General features: G+C 51.3%; 9 protein-coding genes across 9 annotated transcripts; 5 read left to right on the top strand and 4 right to left on the bottom strand.

The window, feature by feature from the left end:
- Positions 1–747: 747 nt before the first annotated feature.
- POX_g08645 (uncharacterized protein) lies at positions 748–2,028 on the top strand (the record flags this gene model as incomplete). The annotated part of the gene is made up of 1 exon (XM_050117415.1): positions 748–2,028. The coding sequence occupies one exon, from the start codon at positions 748–750 to the stop codon at positions 2,026–2,028; it is 1,281 nt and encodes a 426-aa protein (XP_049965559.1).
- Positions 2,029–2,608: 580 nt separating this feature from the next.
- POX_g08644 (uncharacterized protein) lies at positions 2,609–3,202 on the bottom strand (the record flags this gene model as incomplete). The annotated part of the gene is made up of 1 exon (XM_050117414.1): positions 2,609–3,202. One exon carries the CDS (start codon positions 3,200–3,202, stop codon positions 2,609–2,611), a length of 594 nt encoding a protein of 197 aa, XP_049965558.1.
- A 1,532-nt stretch (positions 3,203–4,734) lies between these two features.
- POX_g08643 (uncharacterized protein) lies at positions 4,735–6,539 on the bottom strand (the record flags this gene model as incomplete). Its single annotated transcript, XM_050117413.1, has 2 exons — positions 4,735–6,117; positions 6,195–6,539. The coding sequence occupies 2 exons, from the start codon at positions 6,537–6,539 to the stop codon at positions 4,735–4,737; spliced, it is 1,728 nt and encodes a 575-aa protein (XP_049965557.1).
- Positions 6,540–8,728: 2,189 nt separating this feature from the next.
- Positions 8,729–10,485, top strand: POX_g08642 (uncharacterized protein; the record flags this gene model as incomplete). The annotated part of the gene is made up of 2 exons (XM_050117412.1): positions 8,729–9,424; positions 9,484–10,485. The coding sequence occupies 2 exons, from the start codon at positions 8,729–8,731 to the stop codon at positions 10,483–10,485; spliced, it is 1,698 nt and encodes a 565-aa protein (XP_049965556.1).
- Positions 10,486–11,304: 819 nt separating this feature from the next.
- On the top strand, positions 11,305–12,561 carry POX_g08641 (Lipoyl synthase; the record flags this gene model as incomplete). Its single annotated transcript, XM_050117411.1, has 1 exon — positions 11,305–12,561. One exon carries the CDS (start codon positions 11,305–11,307, stop codon positions 12,559–12,561), a length of 1,257 nt encoding a protein of 418 aa, XP_049965555.1.
- Positions 12,562–13,264: 703 nt separating this feature from the next.
- On the bottom strand, positions 13,265–14,790 carry POX_g08640 (Phosphoserine phosphatase; the record flags this gene model as incomplete). The annotated part of the gene is made up of 3 exons (XM_050117410.1): positions 13,265–13,600; positions 13,657–13,914; positions 13,987–14,790. The coding sequence occupies 3 exons, from the start codon at positions 14,788–14,790 to the stop codon at positions 13,265–13,267; spliced, it is 1,398 nt and encodes a 465-aa protein (XP_049965554.1).
- A 1,086-nt stretch (positions 14,791–15,876) lies between these two features.
- On the top strand, positions 15,877–16,890 carry POX_g08639 (Phosphoadenosine phosphosulfate reductase; the record flags this gene model as incomplete). Its single annotated transcript, XM_050117409.1, has 2 exons — positions 15,877–16,051; positions 16,142–16,890. The coding sequence occupies 2 exons, from the start codon at positions 15,877–15,879 to the stop codon at positions 16,888–16,890; spliced, it is 924 nt and encodes a 307-aa protein (XP_049965553.1).
- A 967-nt stretch (positions 16,891–17,857) lies between these two features.
- POX_g08638 (Endo-1,6-beta-D-glucanase neg1) lies at positions 17,858–19,400 on the bottom strand (the record flags this gene model as incomplete). The annotated part of the gene is made up of 2 exons (XM_050117408.1): positions 17,858–18,459; positions 18,539–19,400. 2 exons carry the CDS (start codon positions 19,398–19,400, stop codon positions 17,858–17,860), a joined length of 1,464 nt encoding a protein of 487 aa, XP_049965552.1.
- A 2,002-nt stretch (positions 19,401–21,402) lies between these two features.
- Positions 21,403–22,923, top strand: POX_g08637 (uncharacterized protein; the record flags this gene model as incomplete). Its single annotated transcript, XM_050117407.1, has 1 exon — positions 21,403–22,923. The coding sequence occupies one exon, from the start codon at positions 21,403–21,405 to the stop codon at positions 22,921–22,923; it is 1,521 nt and encodes a 506-aa protein (XP_049965551.1).
- Between the last annotated feature and the right edge of the window lie 1,451 nt (positions 22,924–24,374).

Raw genomic sequence — 24,374 nt, 5'->3', positions numbered from 1 at the left:
CGTTAGGATGTCAGGTAAGGTATCGATTAGTTGCACGACCTGCCCAGGATGGATCAGGTTTCAGTGTAAGCATCGCGTTCGACGCATCGGCCTGCGCAAGATGTCACCGTTTTTCCTTGCCGCGCGTTTTCAGCTCCAATTGGCGGATTAGGTGCTCATCCTTTGGCAGCCGTAGAAAGCCTCACATGGATGGATTCGAGCCTTTCAGTAGTCCGTGTGTGTGGACCAGTTTTCCTTCCACCAGTTATGAAGACATACTATCCCAAGACCTTCCAAGCCCCGACTTCAACTTGAAATTGTTGAATCACACGTTCATTACCAATATTGCACATTTTCTTCATCATTCGAGCCGCGCAAATCAATTGTAGTCTGTCAGCAGCGTAATGTGCGCCCGGATGTATCTCGTCGACTACAGGACTGACTACAATGAAGATCACCACGAACACGCCTAGTCCACTTCCAGCCTCACCCGCACGTCACCCGCCCTTCGGCTGCCAATCGCATTATCTTCGCCGAGCCCCGCCTTTCGCAGTTGAGGAAGCGGGCGATTGTTATCAACCGACGCGCGTCCCTTACTCATTTACTCTTACCGACCAGGGCTATTCGAAACATCCTCTTTCACATCAGTGCATACCCTGAAGGCACTCGCCTTCGATGAGCGGACACTGAAAAAAAAAGAACAAAGTCCCCAGTACGAAAGACAGCACAGGACTGCAAGAATAGGAGCCCCCCCCTCATCTTGGAGATATGACCATCCAAACGCTCCGCGAGATCTCTGCGTATAATCTGCGCACCTTCAAACGCAACTATGTTGCCGAAATCTCAGGATCACTCGGCGACTTGGGCACTTTTCTACCCATCGCGATTGCGCTGGCTGTCAATGGCAGCGTGTCACTGGCCAGCACGTTGATTTTCTCCGGAGTGTACAACATCCTGACGGGTCTCTTCTTTGGCATTCCACTGCCGGTGCAACCCATGAAAGCCATCGCCGCGGTGGCCATTGCCCGCAATTTTTCCAGCGGCGCAATTGCGGCTGCGGGGATTTTTGTCGGAGGTTGTCTGCTGGTCTTCAGTCTGACCGGTCTGCTTCGCTGGTTCGCCAATGTCATTCCTGTCCCCGTTATCAAGGGCATCCAGACCGGTGCGGGCCTGTCATTGATCCTCTCGGCATGTGGTGGCATGCTGCATCCACTGGGGTGGGTGGAACCATCCTGGGCGGACAATCGAATTTGGGCGATTGTGGCATTCCTCGCATTGATGATCACCAGTGTCTGTGGGCGGGTCCCATATGCACTGGTGCTATCTGCCATCGGGTTGGTATTTGCAATCATCCGCACCGCGGTGGCGGAGCACCTCCCTGCGTTGGGTATTTGGCATCCATGGTTGGTCGTTCCCACATCTCATCAGTGGTGGATGGGTGCGGTAGATGCGGGTATCGGACAGATTCCCTTGACGACGCTCAACTCGGTTGTTGCGGTTGTGTACTTGGCAGGCGATCTGCTACCCAATGTACAGACTCCATCCATCTCCCATGTCGGGTTGAGTGTGGCTGGAATGAATCTCTTGGGCTGTTGGTTCGGAGCCATGCCGGTCTGCCATGGATCCGGCGGATTGGCCGCACAGCACCGCTTTGGTGCTCGTTCCGGCGCCAGTGTCATCTTCCTGGGAAGTCTCAAGCTGGTCATCGGCGTATTCTTTGGAAAATCCTTGATTGATCTACTCAGGCGCTTCCCTCATGCCTTCTTGGGGGTCATGGTCATTGCTGCGGGACTGGAGCTCTTAAGTGTGGGAGAGAGTCTCAACACACGGGGGGCTAGGGATCTCAGTGGGACTGAAGGTTCTTGCAGCGAGGAGGAACGAAAGCGTCGGTGGACCGTGATGATGGTCACCGTCGGCGTTTTGGTCGGGTTCAAGAACGATGCGATGGGATTTCTGGCCGGGATGTTTTGTCATTGGGCGTACCAAATCCCCAGCTGGTGGGAACAAGGACGCAGTCGCTTGTCTCAAGGGCGCCTTCGTCTCCCCTGAATGGTGTTTCCCCTGGCTTTCAGGGGTTTTTTTCTCCAATAGAGCATATTGAGCATGCACAGCGCACCATCATGACAACGAGACCACGAGACCTTTTTTTTGCCCCTATTGTTGATGCCATGCTCGGACAACCTCTGGGCCTTGGAAATATAAATATGTGCAATTAGACCCAAGAAGCGGCTTGCCTCTTCACGAGCTATCCCTAATCTTCTTTACGATTGCCTTCTCAAAATCCTGAAATCGGTTTTTACCGAGGGGTGTTGCGTTGCAACTTGAGAAATCCGGCTTATATGAGCACCTGGTGCTGTAAACATGCGATGGAAACTTGAGACTTGGTTTCCCATCATCCACTGAGCGTGATGCTCGAATGGGAAAACCCTCTGTATGCAATCATCGCGTAGGTAAATCAACTGGCTTGTTGGAAGCCTTGTACCTAAATTTTTGAAGATCTGCACACCTGGGAGGAGCACTCTCCATCTCCACCTAAGATTAAAGCGAAAGCACCCAATACCCATCCATCCATCCACCCATTTAACCTTCCACATCTAGAACCCAGGCGAAAAGAGATTTTACCTCATATCTACAACACCTCCGAAACATCCACCTCACTCTCTCGCTCGACCTCGGTCCCCGTCTCCGGATTCTCAAACCGTCTCCGCTCATGCGCCCTCGTCGCCCTCCCCGACGGATCGAAATCCACATCTCGCGTAAACTTCCGCCCAGCCACATCTTTCAACTCCCGATGATGTCTCATCGTCTTGTCCCCGTAAAAATGCGTATGTTCATCATACGCCCCCGTATCCACATCGATCACCTTGGTCCCGAACGGTACCGCCGCCCCGTCGTCCAGCCGCGGTGTCTCCGGTCCAAAGGCGGACAGTTCAGACGTGCCTTCTTCTTCGTCGTCCATCTCGGCTATTCGGCGCACACCACCGGCTACAGTGCGGCTTGGACCAGGTAGAGCGAATTGTTCCTGGCTGCTACTGTTGTAGTGGTGTTCTTCGATGATGGGGGATTGACCTAGGTCTTGGCGCGAGGTTCGGATGATGGTTGTACCGTCGGGTTCGGTGAGAGAGCTGGTCTTGTAGCGGTGTCCGGTTGAGGAGGTGGTTCCGTCGGTGTTGTTGTGGGTGGATGTGAAGTAGAAGGAGGAATTTGTGTATGAGTCGGACATGTTTCAGTTAAGGAGGTTTTTATGTTGGCAGATGTATCGGATCGGGAACTTCAGCACGGGACGGATCAAAGGTTTGTCAGGTGGGTGTACGAGGAGATCAGGTACTGAAGTAGGATATTGTATTAGTCCGGATCGAGTGCAATGAGCTTAGAGCCAAATTCAACGAGTTGATTTGGGAAAAGGCATTTTCTGGAATACAGCACGCACCTTATCTGGTAATTGAAAATGGCTTATTTGTAGAGTGGGCGGGCTCACACTTGCGACTAGGTAGGTCGGCCCGTATATTCTGCTTATGACCGTGTCAGGAGGTCAGCATGACGGCCATTCACAGATATATGGATCTCCGTTAATCTGAGGCAAGTTTGACATCATGGATGAGGCGCGAGCGGGCGACCTACTGGAAATGCGGAGGCAAAATACCGTAGATAGGACTTCCTCGCCTAGTAGGTAGGTACTACTCCCTGTTGAGCTGGAGGTTTGCCTGGGGAAACGAACGGTGCCTAGGAATGCCCGAATATGGGCAGATGAAAAAGCAACTCAACCAATTCACACACTGATTGCTGCACGCCCATGGACACAGTGAGACTAGATCGATTCTGACCTTGCGTATGGCAAGAACCTTGTGCTAAAACCAATCAAATCGAAACAAAATTTTCGAGAGATAGGCGCTGCAGCCCATACCTGCACAGGCTCGCCGAAAACATATCCATCCAGTTGAGAGGATGTCCAATTTTCCTAGGGCCAAGTTGTACCTCATTTAACTACCAAGCAATAAGGTGGGAATCAGGTAGTAGGAGAGTACTAGTGGAGAGTACTAGTCGCGGTGTGGGTATAACAGGCATGATTTTCATACAGTTCATTGGTAGTCGGATAGATCTCAGAAATCAGATAGATCTTAGAGACAAAAGACCCCTCGGGGCTTAAAATAAGAATAAAAATGAGAATGGACTGGGGCAGCACAGCCGACAGCCTTCAAAACCTAGTCGTGCGTGGTGCCAAGATGTGGGTTGCGTTTGGAGCCTCGGACATTTTAGTCTTATTATTTGTTTCGCGCTAGCTACCTAAAGCCTGGAATCTCGATCGCCTTGTGAAACGAGTCGTAGGGCTGTGCAGCTGAAAACCTTATTATTTACAGGAGTCTGGTACATTCTGAGGTGATAGATCACAAATAGCGGGACGTCTAGGATCCACGTGGAACAGTAAAAGTACCTTCGTTGATTACGCTAAAAGACAGATGGAGCAGTAGACCTAGTCGGTTTCGAAGAGGGGGAGAAATAGCCAGACGACTATCATCAAATATCTAGCAAGCATGTGGAGACACTTTTTACTCGAGGGAAATGTGCAAGGAATGACTTTTCACGACTTGGTTGTGGACTGATGAGCTTGAGCCCTCGTCTCTCTGAAAACGATTTTATTGAATGCGTAGTGTAAGTGCTATACTGCTGCACTGATTTGCTTCCCGAGCCGTGACTCATATGCCGGAAGTCTCGAAAAGTAACATGAACAACTAGGACGCTACGGGAGTGCCATGCTCACTCATCACTTTGCTCGTCAGAATCACTGGTCAGCGAGCCCTCATCAATTTCCATCTTCTTCATCACTGCGTCACCGTTGCGGCCTTTTTTCTCCGCAGCAAGCCAAGCCTCTCGGCGCTTGGTCTCGCGCTCCTCTTTCCTCACTTGCCGCTTCACTTTGTCCGCATGGGCCGCCTCCTGCTTCTCATGAAGCTCACTGATATAATCCTGTAATTGGGCCACGTTGGAGCGCAGCTGGACAACCTCGCTTGCGTTTGTGTGGCGCGCGGTGTCGTTGAGCGCAAGCTTTTTCTGGAGCATGGCTACCTGTTCCTCAAGATCTGCAACTCGGCTGTCCTCTTCCATGGGAATGGGTGCCGAATTGCTCGCAGAAGCAGTGGCAGATGTGACTCGAATTACGTTTGAGGCATCGGGTTGGCGCAACGCAGCAAGCTCGGCTAGACCTTCCTCGATCATCGAATCGGGGAAGTAGGCATGGGTAAGAGCCTGAGAGAAAGAAAAAAAAGACTTAGGTGATTTGGAGGAAGTAGAAGATGCGAGAATGTGTGTGTGGAACTTGTATTCGGCAGGGACTGCCCCAGGCGCATGTGCTGGACCGGCGAAAGAATTGTCAATGCGTGGCTTGACGATGGTATGTGTGACCCGATTGAGGTTTTGTGATGGGGAGGATAAGCCACTGGGGGGCAACATGACCAGATTGGTGACAGGATGAGTATAGTCGGCGACGCTGGCTGTGAATTTCCGACGCGCGATGTTCCATGATAGGACTTTGCCGCTCTCATGGGCAGATAGTAAGACCGTGCCGTCGTAAGAAAGAGCAACGGCCTTGACAGCGCCAGAATCCGCAGTGGGAGGAAGCCATCGGTCTTCAGCGGAAACCTGAGCGGGCGTTGCCTGAAGCGAGGGATCATGCAGAGGATGTTGAATTGAGTTGGTCCGGTAAAGATCTACCGACTGAGCGCTTCCGTCTTCATATCCCACGTAGAAGGCCCGGTCGACGGGATCCAAAGTCACGCATGTCGCAGAGAAAGGGAGAAGATATGTGCGGAGGACTTGTCCTGTTTGGTAGTCCCAGGCGATGGCCGTGTTATCCTTGGCGGTGGATAAGGCAATATTGTGTCGGCCTGCACTGTGTCCCACAGCCAGCGAGGTGATGGCGGCACGATGGTTGGAAAATGTGCGAATGGGCGCATTTGGCGGTTGGCGGTCCCGGGCACCGTGGGCTGGCTTGGAGAAAGACAAGATATTCGGGATAGACCACACATGGATGCTCGCATCGTCGGAGCCGGAGAGAATAAAATTGGAGGTGGGATCCACCACAATTGAAGTGACCGGCTGAAGATGGGAAGCAGTCGTTGCCAATTGACGTCCCGTGCATGTCTAGAATCAAAGTAACGAAGCCATGTGAGTTGCTTGCCAACCGGTTTCTCTCCATCCTCGATTGAGCTTGATCATACCTCCCACAGAATCAATCGACCACCCTCAGTTCCCAGGATCAGCACATCCCCATACTTGGCATCGGCGACCGCGATGCTGCGAATTCGCTCCGGGAATGGCACCAGCGCTTCTTGGTTGCCCTTTTCGCGACTGTAGACATGGACCACAGCCTTGTCCGCCTGGGCGGAGAAAATATGTGACGGAGTCACAGCCAGGCAATTGGTTGAAGTGGAGCTTTTCTTGAACGTGGACCGAAGCTGAGGGGAAGGCTGGAATTCTTGCAGACAAATTCCCACATCGCGTAACGTGGCCGTCGGGGTTTTCGCAGAAGACAGCGTCGACGCGATAAATGATTCGGAGAGCATGGGGAATGGAAGGGGGTCGGGCACAGGGCTCAAGACCGAAGAGGCCGGGCGGAGGTCAACTCGATTGATCGAGAAAAATGAACAGATCGTGTCCCTGAAGTGACGAGTGTAATGAAGTGCAAGTTTTTCAGATTTCAGTCGGGAATAGGTGCTCCATTCCTCAGATTCAAGCCGCAATCCTTTTTTTTTCTCCTCTGATGATTATTGGCGATAAGCTTGATAACGGAGAGTTTGCATTGTTTGTTCACCTCCGGCTTTAGGCTTTCCAAGAAATGCGCGGCATCAGCTCCCTGCGAGATGTGATGAATCGCGGGAACTCTAAGTGGGAGTAGCGCGGTCGTCCGTGGTCACGCTGCGGAGATTTTTGACGGCTGAAAGACTCCAAGAACGAGGCTGTCAAGCTGATACATGTCATCTTCCGATCCGTACTCAGCGTTTGGACCTGTCCAGAAATTGGTCCAGCGCCACCCAGACAGATCGAGATCGGACTCGGAAGCCGTAATAATTGAGACTATTTACTGCAAAGCCGATGGACCCCATGACTCGTTTTCCCACAGGCTACATGAACGAACCAGTGGACATGGGTATTAAGAACTCCTACGTGTTATGAGACCGAGGGCGAGCATTTCAGAATTTCTGACAATGAGACTCAACTTGAGATCGCCCCGCGGGGACTACTGATTGACGCAGTCACAGAAGAACAGCCCGCATCTTCGTAGCTTGACCTCGCGCTGCAGAGTTGCGCATGACGATTTCTTGGCATGGTGAAGCATTTTATAGTCGAGTTTCAGACTGCAGCCAGGCATGAGGAGCTCCGATGCAAGGGGCAGCTCCCCTTCCCCTGTTGTCCCGCGGCGACGAGACACATCCTGCGGTTGATCCGGTTGCTGCTCGCTCGTGAACACCCTGCGGTCGATCCTGTTGCCCTTCAAAGGGTGCTGATTGGGCTGCGAACTTGACAATGCTTCACCCCCAACCCAGATGTCTCATTCCCGGACTCCACTCAATCACCGGTGCTATGAGACCGATGACGGTGGTGACAACTGAGCGAGGGTGTCTTCCCACGTTGACGGGCTCCTGCAGACCCTTGGCTTCCATGACTACTCATGATGGGCCCAATCACGTAGCATTGGTGCTCGCAATCTCACTTCTGTCTGGAATGCAAGGATAGCGTAAGCTCATTCCCACTATTATTGCCCTGACTCGTGGCCGATAGTAGCCTGAAAGTGGTGCTGGAGAGAAGGAGATTGATTTCCTAGAAGAAGGGGTGACAACGCTCCACGCTCTCCTCTGAGCAAATCGGTTGAAAAAAGAGAAGACGTGCCAGGGATCTGTCGTGACAGGAGTAAACTTGCCCATTATCCTGTCAAGGGGCTTTGTACGAGGTCTCAATGTCCTGGTGATCGTTCCACCTGCCCACTGCCTTCAACTCAGCGCCTCTGTGCTGGTATAAGGACAATTTGAGCCCCTGCCTAGGAGACTGCTCTCGCTTTTGTTTTGATCACAACTAATCTTGCGACAATCGACGGCACCGACCATTGTGCCATTGCAATCCCGACCACGCTACGGCAATACAACCCATTTGATTGCTTTCGAGGAGGACAGGTCACTTTGATCAGCCCAAACGCAGTAACCGGTCTTCAATCCATCTAGGAACCGGTGCCATGGCTACCAGTATGGAGCCTGGGCTCCCACAAGTGTCCAAACCCATATGTCCACCGGTTCGAATTGAAACCCGAATAAAGAGACAAGCCTCCAGGAGTGAATCAATAGACCCCGATGGTATGACGATCCGGGATTGTGTTCTGGACCCTATACCGTCCCCGCGAAGGTGGTCTCCTACATATCAACCTCGGCGCCGAACAAGCAAACATTATCCACCGTCCTTATCTTTTGCGCCAGCTCCGACATTGCCATCAGCAGACATGCATGAGATTTCTGTGCCTCTTCCACGCAGGACTGCAGACCGAACATCATCTTGTGCTTCACCTTTTCGATCTGTGCGGAAGATGAAGGAACCTTTCCAACTAAGGCTGCCAGGGTCTCCTGTATCCGCATCGTCACCAGTATCGGCCTCCTGCGATGGGACGCTGCCTTTCTCCACGAGACCTACGCGTCAGTCATCGAAGTCGCCGGCGGGCCATGCATTGAGAACGTGGCGATCAGACCAAAATCTAACATCATCGAGCATGGCCGCATTTGGCTTGTTACCCAGCCCTCCAATTTCCGAATCCAGGCCGGCAAGTGCTGGGCCTGATGCATCTTACTTTGAAACTCAAAAAGATCCCAACCCTCACCAGAAAAATCATCTGCAACCAGGATCCGTTGCTAGAAGGTGCATGAGTAGCTCACAGTTTGTGAGCACTGAGCCCAGGACGGATCAGAAGGGATCGTATCAAGGACCATTCCAGGATGCGGCTGTGGATTCCAAACCTTCCTATCAACCATATCGACCAGCAGACCGGCAAGCCAAGGCACCTGAAAAGCGGCGCACGGATGTCACCAATGTCCACGAGGCACACTCGAATCTGATTCGACAGTGCGAAGAAACTCTGGCAGCCTCCAGTTCAAGTGAGGAACGTGGAGGTGTAGATAAAAGAACACCCCAATCGCCTGCTTCACACTACAGCGTCGAACTCTCCATGTCTTCCGCCTCTCCGACACCTCAACGGCCACGCACAACCACGGTTTCAAGCGGAGCGAGTTGGATACCCAGCAATTTCTCGTATTGTGAGACATGGTTGCAAGGTGTTCCACACGACAGGCTTGATAAGCACGAGAACCCCAAGGAATTCAATCGTCGAAAGTGCCAGATCATTGAACAAAATCTGTCAATGCCAAAATTGAATTTGCTTGCCGAGGCAAGAACCCTTGAGGAACCAGTGGTAAGTTTAAACCCCCATATCACACGGCTATCGCGATCTGACCGAACATCCTGAAACAGAGATTTGCTGTAGCCAGCAAGCCTAAACTTGTTGACATTTCACGACAATTGTCTCCCTCCATGGCGCCACCAGGCCCACCGTTTGCACCGCCATTCATCATTCATCACTCGGCGTGCATCCCGATGACTCCAGATCAGCGGCAAGAAGAGGTTTCCGCATTCAGCCCTGACACCCCCCTTGAGACGCCTCCAGACCCCTCTGACAGTGGCTATGAGACCCACGAATCAAGGTGTCACACTCGTCCCTATACTGACTCCACAGACGACGATATGTTCTCAGATCCTGGATCGTTGACTTCTGACAGCGTTACGTCTACGGTGACGGGTGACAGGCTTGACTCGACTTTCAGCGGGCACGAGAGTTCGCCCAAGGCAGAAATTCGTTCGGGCAGCGTTAGTCCGAGGGCATCCCCGTCTCTGCGCACACACTCTCCAGGTCATACGCCACGTCCGTCTGAAGGGGAACAACTTGAAAAACAAGCCTCATGGGACTACCAATGGACATTGGATGACCATGAGTGGTCGCTCAGTGAGCTTGAGCACTCCGTGAAAGATTTCCCACGCTATATGCTACGACTTGCTTCTCCAGTTATTGTTTTCCTTCGCAAAAATGATGAAAAAACTCTCTTGCGACATTTCCGAACAATCTTTCCCGCCGTCGCAGAGAACTTGCTGGATTGTCTGTGTGCGGCACTGATCGCACGCAACTACCTCCATTCACTTGGCAAGTTACAGCGACGAAAACCATCTTTATCAAGACGAAGCGAACACTACAACATTGAGGCCGTCCCCGCAAAGGCGTACAGCACCTTGGGAATTCAGCTTCCCACAGCGTCGCCTGGTCGCATTAAAGACCCAGCGCCCGGCTCTCGTACTGCGGATCTTCGTCACCATATCGAACGGATCATCGACAACCTTTTATTCGCCATCAGTGGCCAGTCTGATGGTATGCTGAAATCAGCTATTGAAGTACTCGCCCAAGTCCTCGAAACACACGTCTGAGACAACTCTTGACCCTCCCTTATCCTGTTCAACTTCTCGTACAATTGCCTTGAGTCAGGCTGCCACTGTCTTTTACTAGAGAACCTCCACTCTTTATCGCCCTGTCTCATTCAGCGTTCCGCTCCCTTCTCTGCTTCCAACCTTTCCTTTGTCACACCTGCTCTTCTATCGGGCATTCACTCACTGGATTTCTTTTCCTACCATTTCTATCTTCAATTGACTCGAATCTTCCCTACTGTCACCTGTTTTTTTTTTCTATCCTTTTGTTTTCATCTTTTCCATACCCTTGCATGGCGGCTTGCGTTCCAAAACTCATTACGGATTCATTGCGACGATCGGTCGCATGGAAATTGAATTATTAGCTTACTACAACATCTACCACCATACATAATCTTAATCACATCTCATTTGTCCAAAACGAAAAAATCAAAGGATCTCTTTTCGCCATCAACACGAGGAAGATCTCAGTTTCCTCGTTCAGCCGTACGGGTAGCGTTTATTGACTTGTATCCGGCAAACGTACATCATTATTAACGACCCTGCCCCCCTTGTAGGGGCTTGCATAATAATCTTACTGACCGTAGTTCCTTGCCCAGGGCTGTGATCTCCGGTCCCCACAACTCAACAGTAGCTTAACCTTGGCACCGGATTGCTTTATTGCAGATCGGCGGAACAACCATGCTCCGATCAGACGGCGAGTCTTAGTCAGAACGCAGAACGGTTTCCCGCGGGATTCTGTAGTATCGGCGTCTTATCTTTCCCTGACGGTTTCTGATCTTCTCACTTGCAAACGTCCGAGAATTTCACACCCTCGCCACAATGTCAGCCTCTACGAGAGCTTTCCAGCGTCTATCGTCCGTTCGATCGACTGGCCAATTTTTGGGTTCTTCGGTATTCCCTATCACAAGTCGCAGCTATGCCACAACTGATGCCTCTTCCGCCACCTCAACCTCGTCCGATGCAATGACGCGGCGGCGAGCCACAACTTTCAAAGACAAATTGAATGCAGGCCCCTCCTTTTCCGACTTTGTATCAGGAGGCAAAGAGGAGCCTCTTGACGCCTCGGAGGCTTATGAGCTCAAAACGGCCCTGGTCGGGCCCGCTGGTCGCAAGAAGGAAATGACTCGTTTGCCTTCGTGGTTGAAGACGCCCATCCCTGACTCCAAGAACTACCAACGGTTGAAGAAGGATCTGCGAGGTCTCAACTTACATACTGTTTGTGAGGAGGCTCGCTGCCCCAACATCTCCGACTGCTGGGGTGGCAGTGACAAGTCCGCGGCGACAGCGACGATCATGTTGATGGGTGATACTTGCACGCGCGGATGCCGCTTCTGCAGCGTGAAGACTAGCCGCACTCCAGCGCCTCTCGATCCCCATGAACCCGAAAATACCGCCGAAGCAATCTCACGCTGGGGACTTGGCTACGTCGTCTTGACCAGTGTCGATCGCGATGACCTGGCAGACGGCGGCGCCCGCCACTTCGCTGAAACTGTCATCAAGATTAAGCAGAAGGCGCCCAACATCCTCGTCGAGTGTTTGACGGGTGATTACTGGGGAAACATGGATATGGTTGCCTTGGTTGCGCGATCCGGCCTGGACGTGTATGCCCATAACGTCGAAACTGTGGAGGCGCTCACACCGCACATTCGGGATCGTCGCGCCACCTTCCAGCAGTCAATTCGGGTTTTGGATGCTGCCAAGCAAGCTCGGCCGGATCTAATCACCAAGACCTCGCTAATGCTTGGCTTCGGTGAGACCGACGAGCAAATCGAGGATGCTCTGCGACAGCTGCGCGCCGTCAAGGTTGACGTTGTCACTTTTGGCCAATACATGCGGCCCAGCAAACGTCACATGGCAGTACACGAGTACGTCACGCCCGATCGTTTCGAATTCTGGCGCAAGCGAGCTCTGGAAATGGGCTTCCTGTACTGCGCCTCTGGTCCTCTGGTCCGCAGCAGTTACAAGGCGGGTGAGGCATTCATTGAGAATGTGCTCAAGAAACGCCGTGCTGCAAGTGGAGGCGTGACTTCCGCCGTGGATTCAGCCTCGGCTTCTACGGACAAACCTGTCGCTTGAAGAACGGTGCCTCTAAAATGGTTCGAGGGGCGGCCAGGCCGTTTCAATTGGCTTAATAATTCTCATGGATATCCTTTTCTTAATGGTTTTTTTGTGTTTCACTTGGCGTTAACATTGCATTGGTTTGGTCGGTATCAGGGGGCTGTTTTCCTATCTGATTCAACATTGGGACTGGCTCTTACTTTTCTGTATCACCGTCAATATTTGCTCTCTTGTACATCTTGCATGAACATTGATTCCGTGCGTGGACTGGCACGCAAAAAATACTAGGACGCTTTTCTCACTATATGGTTTTGGTTCGGATGCCTGTGGCTTCATTGGAAGTAATTCATACCTGATTCAACGGTTGTTTACGTGATGCTATATTTGCGCTCTGCTGTGCCGTTCGGGGAAATTTACATTGCAACCGCAGGTTTCTTTCAGAGACAGAACATGAATATTCAATGCCACGACTGGGCCTTGACTCCACTGACTCAAGTGGGAAAATATGAGAAAAGAATTTCCATGGATCAAGCCAAGTAAAATAATGAGGCTGGCGCGTTGAACGCGATTTCTTTAACATCGAAAGTTCGAGCAAAAGTGTTTGAGTTGTGTGGCGAATGACCGAGTCCATGTGCATGGCCCGTCAGGTACCAGTGAATGATTCACCAGCCGAGTAGCTGCCCAGCCAGCTACCTAAGACGAATAATCGTCTCAAAGACGCTCATTGAGCTTGAGGAGCCGGCCCAGTACATAGCTCCATAATATCCTCGTTATCCAAGCCGAGCAGGTAGAGAATGTCAGTGAGACTCTGTCCATTGATACGAGTTGGAGCCTCAAGCTGGACCTTGGTCTTGGCGCGCCAGGCCACTCCCAAGCCTGCAGCATGCAGCATGAGAAGATCATTGGCTCCGTCGCCCACAGAGATAGTCTGAGAAATAGGAATGTTGTGTTCCGCTGCGATGGACTGCAAGAGCGAGCGCTTTTGGGCCGCGTCAATGATGGGCTTAGACTCGACCAGCTTGCCGGTCAAGGTTTGCGATGTCGGGTCGATTTCCAGCTGTGGAAGAAAAATTCGTGAGTCGCTGTAATCTGACGTTTCTTTGAGCTACTTACGTGGTTTGCAACGGCAAAATCCAAGCCAAGTTCACCAGCAAGCCATTCGGCCAGAGGCTGGAACCCGCCGCTCAGAACAGCCATCTTGAACCCAAGAGCCTTCAGAGCGCGACACAGCTCGCGGGCCCCCCTTGAGATAGTCAAGACAGACTTGAGTTTATCAAAAACATCGGCCGGGACCCCCTTGAGCAGACTGACACGCGCCTTCAATGAGGCGGAGAAGTCGAGCTCGCCATTCATGGCACGCTCGGTGATTTCCTACGGCATCACTGCGAATCAGTACATCGCCCACAACGTCTACGGCGCGGTGTGGTGTGTTGCGCAACCTACCGAGACCTCCTTCTCTACACCGATAAACTTGGCAATTTCATCAATGACCTCATTTTCAATCAAAGTGCTATCCATATCGAACACCGCCAGTCGTTTGTGTCGGCGGAAGACGCTCTCCTGCTGCAGAACCACTTCGACGTTCCACTCGCGCTCGAAGCGCCAGATGCTCTCATGCTTGCGCAGATCGTCGAACGAGAGGTACGCCGGGTCAGGCGGCGGGGAAAATGTCACCTCGACCACATGTGGCTGTTCCTCACGGTCGAGACACCTGTGTGATGTGTATGTACGCTGGTAAGGGGTAGGGAGAGACTCTAAAACTTGCAGGAAGTTGGTCAGACAGAGCTGCGAGACATAAGGTCCGTATAGGTGGTCGAGCGGCTCGGGCTCCGGCACGGGCGGTTCGCGTGGAATCTTCTCAATGTCCACAGACGGAGCTGAGCCCGAAGGGATCTGGGGCGACGGAAGTTTGTTTCCAGGACGCAACGCGGGGGAAACGTCGGGGTGGTACGTCGGGTGCACTGGATTGGCGGACTTGTAGAAAATGGTTGCGACGATACGCGGGGTACCCTGGGGAAGTGGATTGGCCTGACGGTTGAAGAGACTGTGAATGATTCCACTGTCTGTAACACGCTCCGGGTCGGGCTTGATAGGGTTGCTCAGTGTGACCTCATCCGGTAGCGCACCCAGAACCTCTCCGATTGTCTGGTTGACGGGGGGCTTATACTGCTGGTGATCCTGGAGGAACGAGTTGCTGCGCATTTGGCCCAACGAGGGGCGTTGGCGGGAAGCAGTGGATTCAGCCATCTCTGAAGAACTTTACAATAAGAATGAATAGAAAAGATGGATAGCCTGAGATACCGGCACTGTACACGACCTCAGGCAGCTTTGCTGATTCTGAGTCCACTTGCAAGCCCACTTTCCCAGGTGGGTGATCAGCACGTGTTACTCCCAAGGCCCGCCATGTCACCTGACTGCGACCAAGATCTGGGAAGGTGCCCCCCGCGTTGGAGAGCGGATCGGGCAGGCTGGTGGTTTTTTCAGACCCTTTTGGGCATCGCATCGCATTCGCCGTACGAAGGACCATGTCTACTGTAAATCACGTGAATATCTTTCACCGCTCAGCATAATGACCCAAGGGAGAAGCTCCGTGCCATCGACATCAAAGTCAAGGCGAGACCGGAACTTTCGATATGTCGCAAATTTACCAGTACTAGGTAGGCTCAGGATCCATGTCAAATCGGGTAAACGTTTGACAAGTCAGTCTTTGTCTCAATGTTCAGACCAATTCTAACATCATCCATTAGATTAAAGGATTTACAGGCGATGCAATCTCATCCATCGAAGGAATGGATTGGTCAGCCGGATGGGGTTCTCCATGAGCGAGAAGCAATGATCGCGCACGCCCTTCGCTATTGACCCGGCGCATGGATCAGCTCTTTCATAAGCAAAATTTCCAATCAAGATGGACGCTACGCTACGTCTAGCTAGTCGAATCTTGAAGAAGGCATGCGATTGACAGGGCACTCTGACAAAATTGGAGATTTCGGTACCCCACAGGTACCAAAAATGCAACAATTGCGTGCTTGAAGGCGGTCGCCAAAATTGCGTGATTGCTCCCCCGGCTGGCCCGGCAGAATCGGACGGCATTGGAACCGGATGATGGATGAGAAATGCTAGGCATGAAGATGCCAGGATGATGTCGTGCTCGATAATCCACTCGTTCCTCTTTTATATCCAGACCAGCACCGACACCGGCCTCCTTCATCTCACGCCTTCCATTGTCCAACACGTCACTTTTGTGTTGCTAGACAAGTCCCAGCCTTCTCTTTGCTTTATACATCCATCACATCTTGTACATTGCACTCGCATTATCTTCCGACTCTTCACACGATGCCTGCAAAGAACTATCCCTCTGATGTCGAGAATGGCATCGACTCCAGAGATGCCAACACTGAGTCTGGATATGTGAGCGGGGGCTCCAGTGAGGAATACGTCCCCGAGATAGTCTTCACCAAGCCTCATCTTCAATTCCTAAACCGTCAACTGCAATTTCTCGAGCCTCAAGGTATGTTTAACTTCAATGCGGGTGCCTCGACCTGGTAACCCCGCTTTCTGCCTGGAGAACAGGGTCTGACTCAAAGATATCTATACACAGAAATCCTGAGATGGTGTATCACATCACTGCCTCACCTGTTCCAGACCACTGCCTTTGGCTTGACGGGTCTGGTCACATTGGACATGATGTCAAAACTGAATGTGCCACGCCCTCAAATGGTTGACCTCATCTTCCTTGACACCCTTCACCACTTCTCCGAGACCCTGAGCCTTGTGGACAAGGTCCGGAAACGCTACCCACTCAACAACATCCATGTCTACAAGCCCTTGGGTGCCGACACTCCTGCCGAGTTCGAGTCCAAGTATGGAGCTCGTCTTTGGGAGGCTGACGACCAGCTGTATGACTGGGTGGCCAAGGTTGAGCCCGCTCAGCGTGCCTACAGAGAGTTGAATGTTCACGCTGTTCTCACTGGTCGTCGCCGTAGCCAGGGTGGTAAGCGTGGCGACCTGGACGTCATCGAGGTCGATGAAGCAGGCTTGATCAAGATCAACCCCTTGGCCAACTGGTCGTTTGAACAAGTCAAGGCCTACGTGAAGGAGCACAACGTGCCTTACAACGAGCTCCTTGACCGAGGCTACAAGAGCATTGGTGACTGGCACTCCACACAGCCTGTCGCTGAAAATGAGGACGAGCGCTCTGGTCGCTGGAAGGGTCAGCAGAAGACCGAATGTGGAATCCACAATCCTCGCTCCAAATATGCCCAGTACTTGATGGAGATGGAGCGTAAGCGACAAGAAGAGGCCATGACCCAGGCACTGCAGTCATCTCTTGCTTCCGCCGCCCAGTAATTTATGTTTCCTCATTCTGCATCCTTCCCCTTTACGTCTTGCATACCCTCTTCGGCGTTCTTGTTTTTATGTCTCTCTTGTTCTTCTCACTCTTGGCCTTCTTCTATTGGGGCTCTCCCCACCCATCGCACTTTTTTGTCCTGCCTTTAGCGATCACCCCCTTACCCCCAACCCACATCACGAATTCTGATCTGGGGTTGCATCTCCTGTTGGACAACAATCATGGCAACTGAGCAGGAAGACTCTCAGTGTTTGGCCATCTTCCCTCTCACCCTACCTCTTTCCATCTATGTGTGATCTGGTATATAGGGTGTTGATCCACGACTCACTATTTAATGACCTCGACATGATAGAATACAAAAGCAGCATATGATATTTGCGTTTTTTTTTCTCAATGATTTTCGCCAGCCGTGAAATTCCTCTCAATAAAATGATCAAAGAATTGCCTCAGTAACTCCAGGTGCCATCACTCACGTGACCTCACAACCCTAACAGTCGGCTCCGCGGGAGCGCCCGGCGTCTTCCCGGCTGTATGAAGAGAAGACCAGCAATCGAAATGGCTGTGATACCAATCCATTGATGAGCTCCGACTACAGCTTCATGAAATGTAGTTGTATTTGGTAATTGTGTGATTGTCTAGTAGGATTCTGAATCTGAACAGAAAAGTCAGGGCTTCTCACAATGGAATTGCGTGAACGAAACGACCAATTCAATGCTGGGAGGGTGCACCCATGATTGCTCGGTCGATAATATGCGATCCTTTCCAGTCAAATTACGGCCAAATAAAATGACGAGATGTTTGATTCCTCACCATCCCATAGAAAAATTCTTTTTTTTGTCATATTTTCATCCTGGAGACCAAGCGCTGGAATGAGTACCATCTTCAACTTATATACATTGATCGATCAAGGTCGACAAGATGAGTCCGCCCTATCAATTAGATGAGACCCAGATCTGCGTCCTCTCATTACACCGCAGGAAGTACCCAAGTGGTGACCGATTCGCTCGGAATGTTCCCGCTCCACTGCTGTCCACTCTTAGTCGAGAGCGTGATATAAATATCATTGTTGAACGTGTTCTCAATCACGACAGATCGAGTTCCGTCCGGGTTCAATGAAGCAACAGACTGAACACCACCACCGCTGGAGTAAGTGTAACTGCCACTTCCGTCGAGTACTATTGCTCCAGGCGGCATGAATTTGCTGAATTGGGCCATCATATAGTAGGCTGGGTTGAATGTGTAGCTGTCACCGTTGATGGTCACCAGGCCTTGACAATTTCCACAACCGCCGCTGGAAAGATGGGGTCCATCAGAGCCATCGGCGCCCAGAGTCCAAGCGATCACTCCCGACGCCCAATTCTGGAGCGGGCCCATGGTGAAGTCGGCAGCTTGGTTCCATGTCCCGGCGGGAGTCCAGCATTCCGTCATGTACTGATTGACGGAAGGGTTGGAGTTGTGGAATTGCGTCAGGACACCCCAGTCGACATTGGAGGCGTAGCAGTGCCAAGCCACGGAGTCCACGTATTGTCCTGCGGTGTTGAGGACGGTTTGAGGGTAGGAAGGCACATCTTGCGTTGAATAGGGGAGTCCGGTTAGGTCTCAAAAAAATAGGCTTGAGTGACTTTTACGAGAGGAGAACTTGCTTACCAGTGTTGTGATCATAGGCCCAGATTCCAGTGTTGAGACCGGCTTTGGCAAGAGCAGGTCCGACATAATTCTGGATCAACTGCGCGGATTCGTCTGCATAGACGTACATCGTAGGATAGCCCGACTGGCTGTTCAAAGGTTCGTTCTGGATGGTAATAGCATCAATATTGGCGCCAAGATTCTGATAGGCCTTGATGTATTTGACGAAATAGTTCGCAAACGCCTGGGCATAGCCGGAGCTGCCTGTACCACCGCTGAGGTATCCGTCATTCAAGTTATTCTGATTGGTGGTGCCATCAATGACACCATTCAGCTTCATCCAGCCTGGAGCGCTCCACGGAGATCCGAGAATCTTCAACTTCGACTGAAGCGACTTCATCTTGGCTAGCATCTGCGCCATGGCATTTCCTCGATCACCGAGATTGAACCCCGACATGGATGGGTCCGCAGAGCCGCCATTATCGTCATAGGTGTATGCAGGATCACCTGAAAGATCCGAGGCGCCAATAGTGTGACGCATCAAGCTAAAGTCGGCGCCAGAGTTGGTCATCAGCTCCTCGAGCAACGATTGCAGATTGGAGCTCGAGAGCCGGTTGAAGGTGGTGACTGTCGCATCTGTCACAGCCGCGCCAAATCCAGTGATGGTCTGCTTATGTCCCGAGCTGGTATCGTCAATGCTCAATTTCCAAGTCGATTCTGACCCAGGATTGCCACTTCCTTGGACCGGAGCGGCGATCGAAGATAGCTTGTAGTTGCCGGCGGAATTGGAGCTGAATGCAGAGGCTGACCCAGCACGCTTCTCGGTCGCATAGCCATGACCAAGTGTTGCGAGGCTCAGAAGAGCCCAGGCTGCGTAGACCATTTTTCCGAAACAGAAGGTCTAGATCAAATGATAGAGGCCTTCTGATGAAGTTTTGTAGATCACAAAAGGTCGATGAAAGACTGCTAAACTGATTCCTTGAAAGTGTGAGACGGCCCTCTTATACTCCTCAAATTGGCCCTCAAACAAGCTTTCCGCGTACCCGAAAAGTTGCTTGAATGGTCAATGCATTGTGGGCCGAGTGCCATAACGAAGGTACTCTTTTTTCCTGGCACTGTCTTCAAGCCATAGGAGAAAAGTCCGGTGCATCTGTCAGAGTGGGAGTTGCCTTGAACTCAGAAGGGGTTGATGCTCTTTTCTAAATGAACCAATTTCCCTCTCGGGAATAGCGTCGTGGCGATTCTTCACCTCCCCCGCTCTCCTGAGCAACCCGACAATACCACGCTGAGCCAAGCCGATCAAGCCTTTCACTCGATAGGGCAATGATCATCGAGAAGAGTGAATTAGTGTAAGCTTACCAGCGGGGATTTCGGAGAATGTGATCTCTCTCCTCGCTCTTTTTTGCGTTATCCACCTGCAAAGCTTCGCATTTGCATTGGGAAATTCGTCAACGGTCTTCAGCTTGTTATTGGGTCTCACTTGCCACTCTCACTCGTCGGAATTGCCGAAGCGCTGCAGGTAAGCATAGGAACGGACCTTCATTAAACAGGCCCTGTACGAATTGGATCAGCAGAGCAGTGTGCATTGGGTAGCCTCGCTCACTCAACGAGTGAGATCATGCAGGTAGACCCAAGAAATCCTCTGACCCGGAGAGGGCAGACTGAGAGACTTCAAGCCTCTGAGGTGCATCTTGAGCATACTGGTGTTTATTTGAACGTCATAATTGGATGTGCGCCTTAATCAGTTCAGCATGTGGTGCAATTCTCGGAAGGCTACCGAGCGACGGAAGTTTGATTCAGCAAGATGCCAATAAAACCGCGACAAGAAATCCCAAACCCTTCAAGATTTGACCGTCAAATTTGATGTTGGGCGACCTTGAAAGACAATGTCGAGAGAGATGGTTTTTATTTGTTTGTGGCCCACTGATCTAGGACAGGATATCCCAGTAGACCTGACATCTCTTTCCCTCGGCAAAGATGAGAGATACATCGAGCTTCCAGTATCATGCAGCAATTATGGCCTGTTTTCCCTTTTGTATCAGTATTCGGAAATCACCCCAAGGAAGCGTCAAAACCATGCCGTGACCGTGCGCACGTACTACAATCGCGCGAAGTTATGACGCCTGGAGAAGAGTCACATATGTTAGCACCCAGAATGTGCTTGAGAATTTTCGCAGGAAGCAGCCGTGTTGTCTAGCTTGCTAGTAACCCTCTGCTCTCTAGGAGTTGCACCCGCCAGCTGGGCAGGCAGCTGCTGACTGGAAAAGCGATGACACCGTGTCGGGATGAAGAGGTTCGTGCCGTCGTGACTCCATACTGTTATGGAAGAGGTGAGATTCGGGAGTCGAGTGTCAAGTGTCGAGGGAGATCTCCTACGTCTCGTTTGAGTTACCTCCGGATCAGACGGTTCAAACAACAGCATGATTCTTCATGTTGCGAGAAGGATGAAGCATTTGCTGAATAGGTGTTTGCAATAGCATCGGTATTCCCCATGATCCTCGTAATACCACGCAGCTTGGATCGAGGTTGAGTGACCATCTAAGAAGATAAATCAAACATTGAGTGGTATGCTCTAGCAGCATGCTTGATCAATTGTTTGCTCTTCATTGGCATCTGCCTATTTCGCAGATGCTTCTAGTCGCGTTTCCACAGGCAGACCAGCAACAAGCGAGTGTTCGCGATACAAACAGACTCCAGGAGAAGAAGGAAGATTCCATTCCGTGTGATATAAAGGCCGCCAATTTCGAACATCGAGGCCCTTTCCCTCCTCCTCTCCTCTCCTGATCCGGTCATTCAGTCTTTCTTCTCGTGGTTTCGACCTCACCATCATCCGCTATTTTTACATCTATTCTCATAGGCTGCAACCGCTTTCCTTTTGTCTCACCATGACCTTGCCGGATGACAACCAGATTCATGGAGTTGATGATGCTGAAGTGGGTATTACGGATCTCAGTAACGGACCCGGATATCCATGGTCCTCGCAAGCTGCTGATCCTCAAGACCAGCATGTCAGAAATTTCACTCCTGTTAGCCATTCAGCAGATTTGGTCACTGGTCCAAGTCAATCCTCCGAAACTGTAGGCTATGTGCCTTCACCCCAAGAGCAGACTAGGAACGTTTACGCACCTGCTGCTTCATTCTCAGGTTACTTGGGAATTCTACCGCCGGGCATCATTCAGATTCAGCCACGTCTGCCCTCACTCACGGACCTCGGATTCAGCAGAGCATCTTCCGAGAATGCAAATGCGCCATATTCCGGTCCTTCTCATCGAGCGATGAACGACCATTCAGCCACACCTCACTTCTCTCTCACTGGGCCTTCATCTCTCCTGCCAACAAATTACAGAAATGAACACAGAGTCAGCACAAGTGAGGACATGAGTATTCAGCTACCGCCCCCAGGAAGCAATACGCCCTTTTGGACCCCTCATGAACTCGCCACAAGCAGACACAATGCTGCCTCCCACCAGAGATCCACCCATACTTCAGTCAAACAGGAGGACAAGACGCTACTATCTCCAAAACCAGCACTCGCAAAAGAACAGACAGTATTCACCCCCATATGCGAGTTCTCACAACCTTGCAGAATGGGTCCCAGTCCTGACGGGGTACACTTTCGCAAAGTGGTCTCGCACCTCTTCGGGCGTAACAAAGCATCAACAAAGCTGTTCCCCGAGAGTGTTTGGGTTTTTTACTGTAGAAAACATTACCAGCGCGCGCGGTACAGAGCTGAGCAGTGGCCTTTTAACCAGTGCGAGCTGCTTCTACAGTCTCTTGACAGAATGGAGCGATGGGGTTATGTGCGCAGCTTCGAACTTCGGCTTCGTCGGCGGGAAGCAATGCGAGCCGACGGCCAGGCTGACAGACCCGGGCCAAGCGGATTGCTTGGAAGCGGCCGTCGTCATCCGACTGCATTTACTGCCCCTGTCCCTAATTGGCTACAGCAGGAGGTTGGCAGTGGAAAGACCTTCGATGATATTCGCAACATTGTGGAGCGGATCCGGCAGGACCTGGCGAATGCGCGACAACAAAAGATCAACAACAAGCAGTCAAAGGAGGAGACAGGTGACAGTGTTGCTCTCTCAGATGAAAACAGACATGTCTCTTTGTCTACGGCCTATCGTGAGCGCCAAAGCTTTGCTCGCTTCCCAGACATAGAGATTCTCCCGACCTTTCACCCGAGCGTGCAAGCCCAGCGACGGCCCCTAAACAGACGCGGCAACAAAACTGGGGGCGAGGAACATTCCGACAGTGATCCCAGTGAGGATCGTGGGTTCGAGCCAAGGTCTCGCCGTCGACAGGCCCCCCGTCCGAGAGGATTGAATCGAGTGTCTGCAAGAGGCGCCGTGCGCAAACCAAAGCCCGAAGGCCCCGCAGACAAACAAAAATTCGGCAAAAGAAAGTAAAGGCAGGCAACACTTTTTGGAAGCACCAGACATGACGGGAATGCAATTACTGGACGTGTAATAACGAGGGGCTTGTGAGCACTGGGCGCGAGTACGAAAGATCTGTTGCTGGAAGTGATGATGTCGAATTGAAGATTCTTCTTTTCCCCCTTAAGTGCTTACATCTTCATCCTCCGATACCAATAAGTAGATGGCGCAGTCTATGATGCCAAATATTAAGGTGTCAATAAAATCCTGTTATCAAGAGTTTACTACCTTGTTGATGCCAAATAGAACTGCATGGCTGCAGCAGTCGAAGAGCAAAGCTCACGGCGCGCCGTGTCCCCAATGGTCAGTTTGATGGCTTCGACTCTCTCGTTTCTGTGGTACCGAGTTGTATTAAGTCAAATAAGGAGACTATCCTCATCCCTATTGTATTTGAACTCAGTGAGTAAAGCACCGTCAATGCTATAATCACTTTGGCTTTGTCTCGAACGTCCAACCAATAACATCAAGTCGGACTCTAGCAACTCTCGTGTTGACACCCGACTAAATTGAAATCATTTGATCCAGAGATAATCGCAAAATTAATCTCCCCGTCTTGTTCTATCTTTGCTAGCCACACTTGATTGAGTTGATCTACCTTATGAACACGCCAGACCTAGCGCAAGCTTCCGAACTCGTGAGGTCTGGAGCATCTAGGCTTACTCGGGGCAGGAAAATCAAGTGAATAATCATACAGAAGACAGTTGAATCAAGAAGTTGCAGTTTTAGGACCTACAGAGTAGTCAGTTCTCTGAATGACATCTGTGTATCGCTGCGCAAGATTAACCAGGTTCGTGGAGCAACCTTCCGCCTTCTGGCTGACTCGTTTGACGGTGCCGGTGCAGGTGGCCGGTGCCTTCCGCTTAGCAGAAGTTATTCCCATGTCTCCCATCGACTGTGTAAATCTCTACTCTGTCCCCCCCAATCTTTCAGGCTTCCCTTGTTCACTCTGCAGCTGAGACGCTAAATACTATCTACCCATAGCCAGAGAGAAACATAAGTCCCCCGAACCTCTATTCAAACATACTGTCACGCTCTTGACGGTGCTTTGTGATGCCTATTCGTTTTCTACAAAATTTCCAAGGATGGAAGTTCACCGAAGATGTACGCTATACGCATCTGCAAGCACCGAGTTGCTGGTCGACAATCTCAACTGCCCATTTCAGACTCGTCTACTCTCGCTTTTTGAACTTGTTTTGGGCAAGCGGGTATTCTTCCAAGACCCATGATCTTCTTGCATCAGACTCTCTTCAACAGGGCAATTATGAATTCAATTTTTAATACTTGTGACATAATTGCTGTCTTGATATTTATAAGCGTTGAAAGAGTTGATGACCCAATTAAAGTGACGCTCGCGATGTGACGATTGCTTCATGGGTGGCTACCAATGATGCTACGAACAGCATCGTAAGCTGCAGCTTCTACTG

Source organism: Penicillium oxalicum, chromosome VII (assembly GCF_001723175.1).
Source record: "Penicillium oxalicum strain HP7-1 chromosome VII, whole genome shotgun sequence".
Classification (NCBI taxonomy): Eukaryota; Fungi; Ascomycota; class Eurotiomycetes; order Eurotiales; family Aspergillaceae; genus Penicillium; species Penicillium oxalicum.
This window is presented reverse-complemented; position numbering and strand designations above follow the sequence as displayed.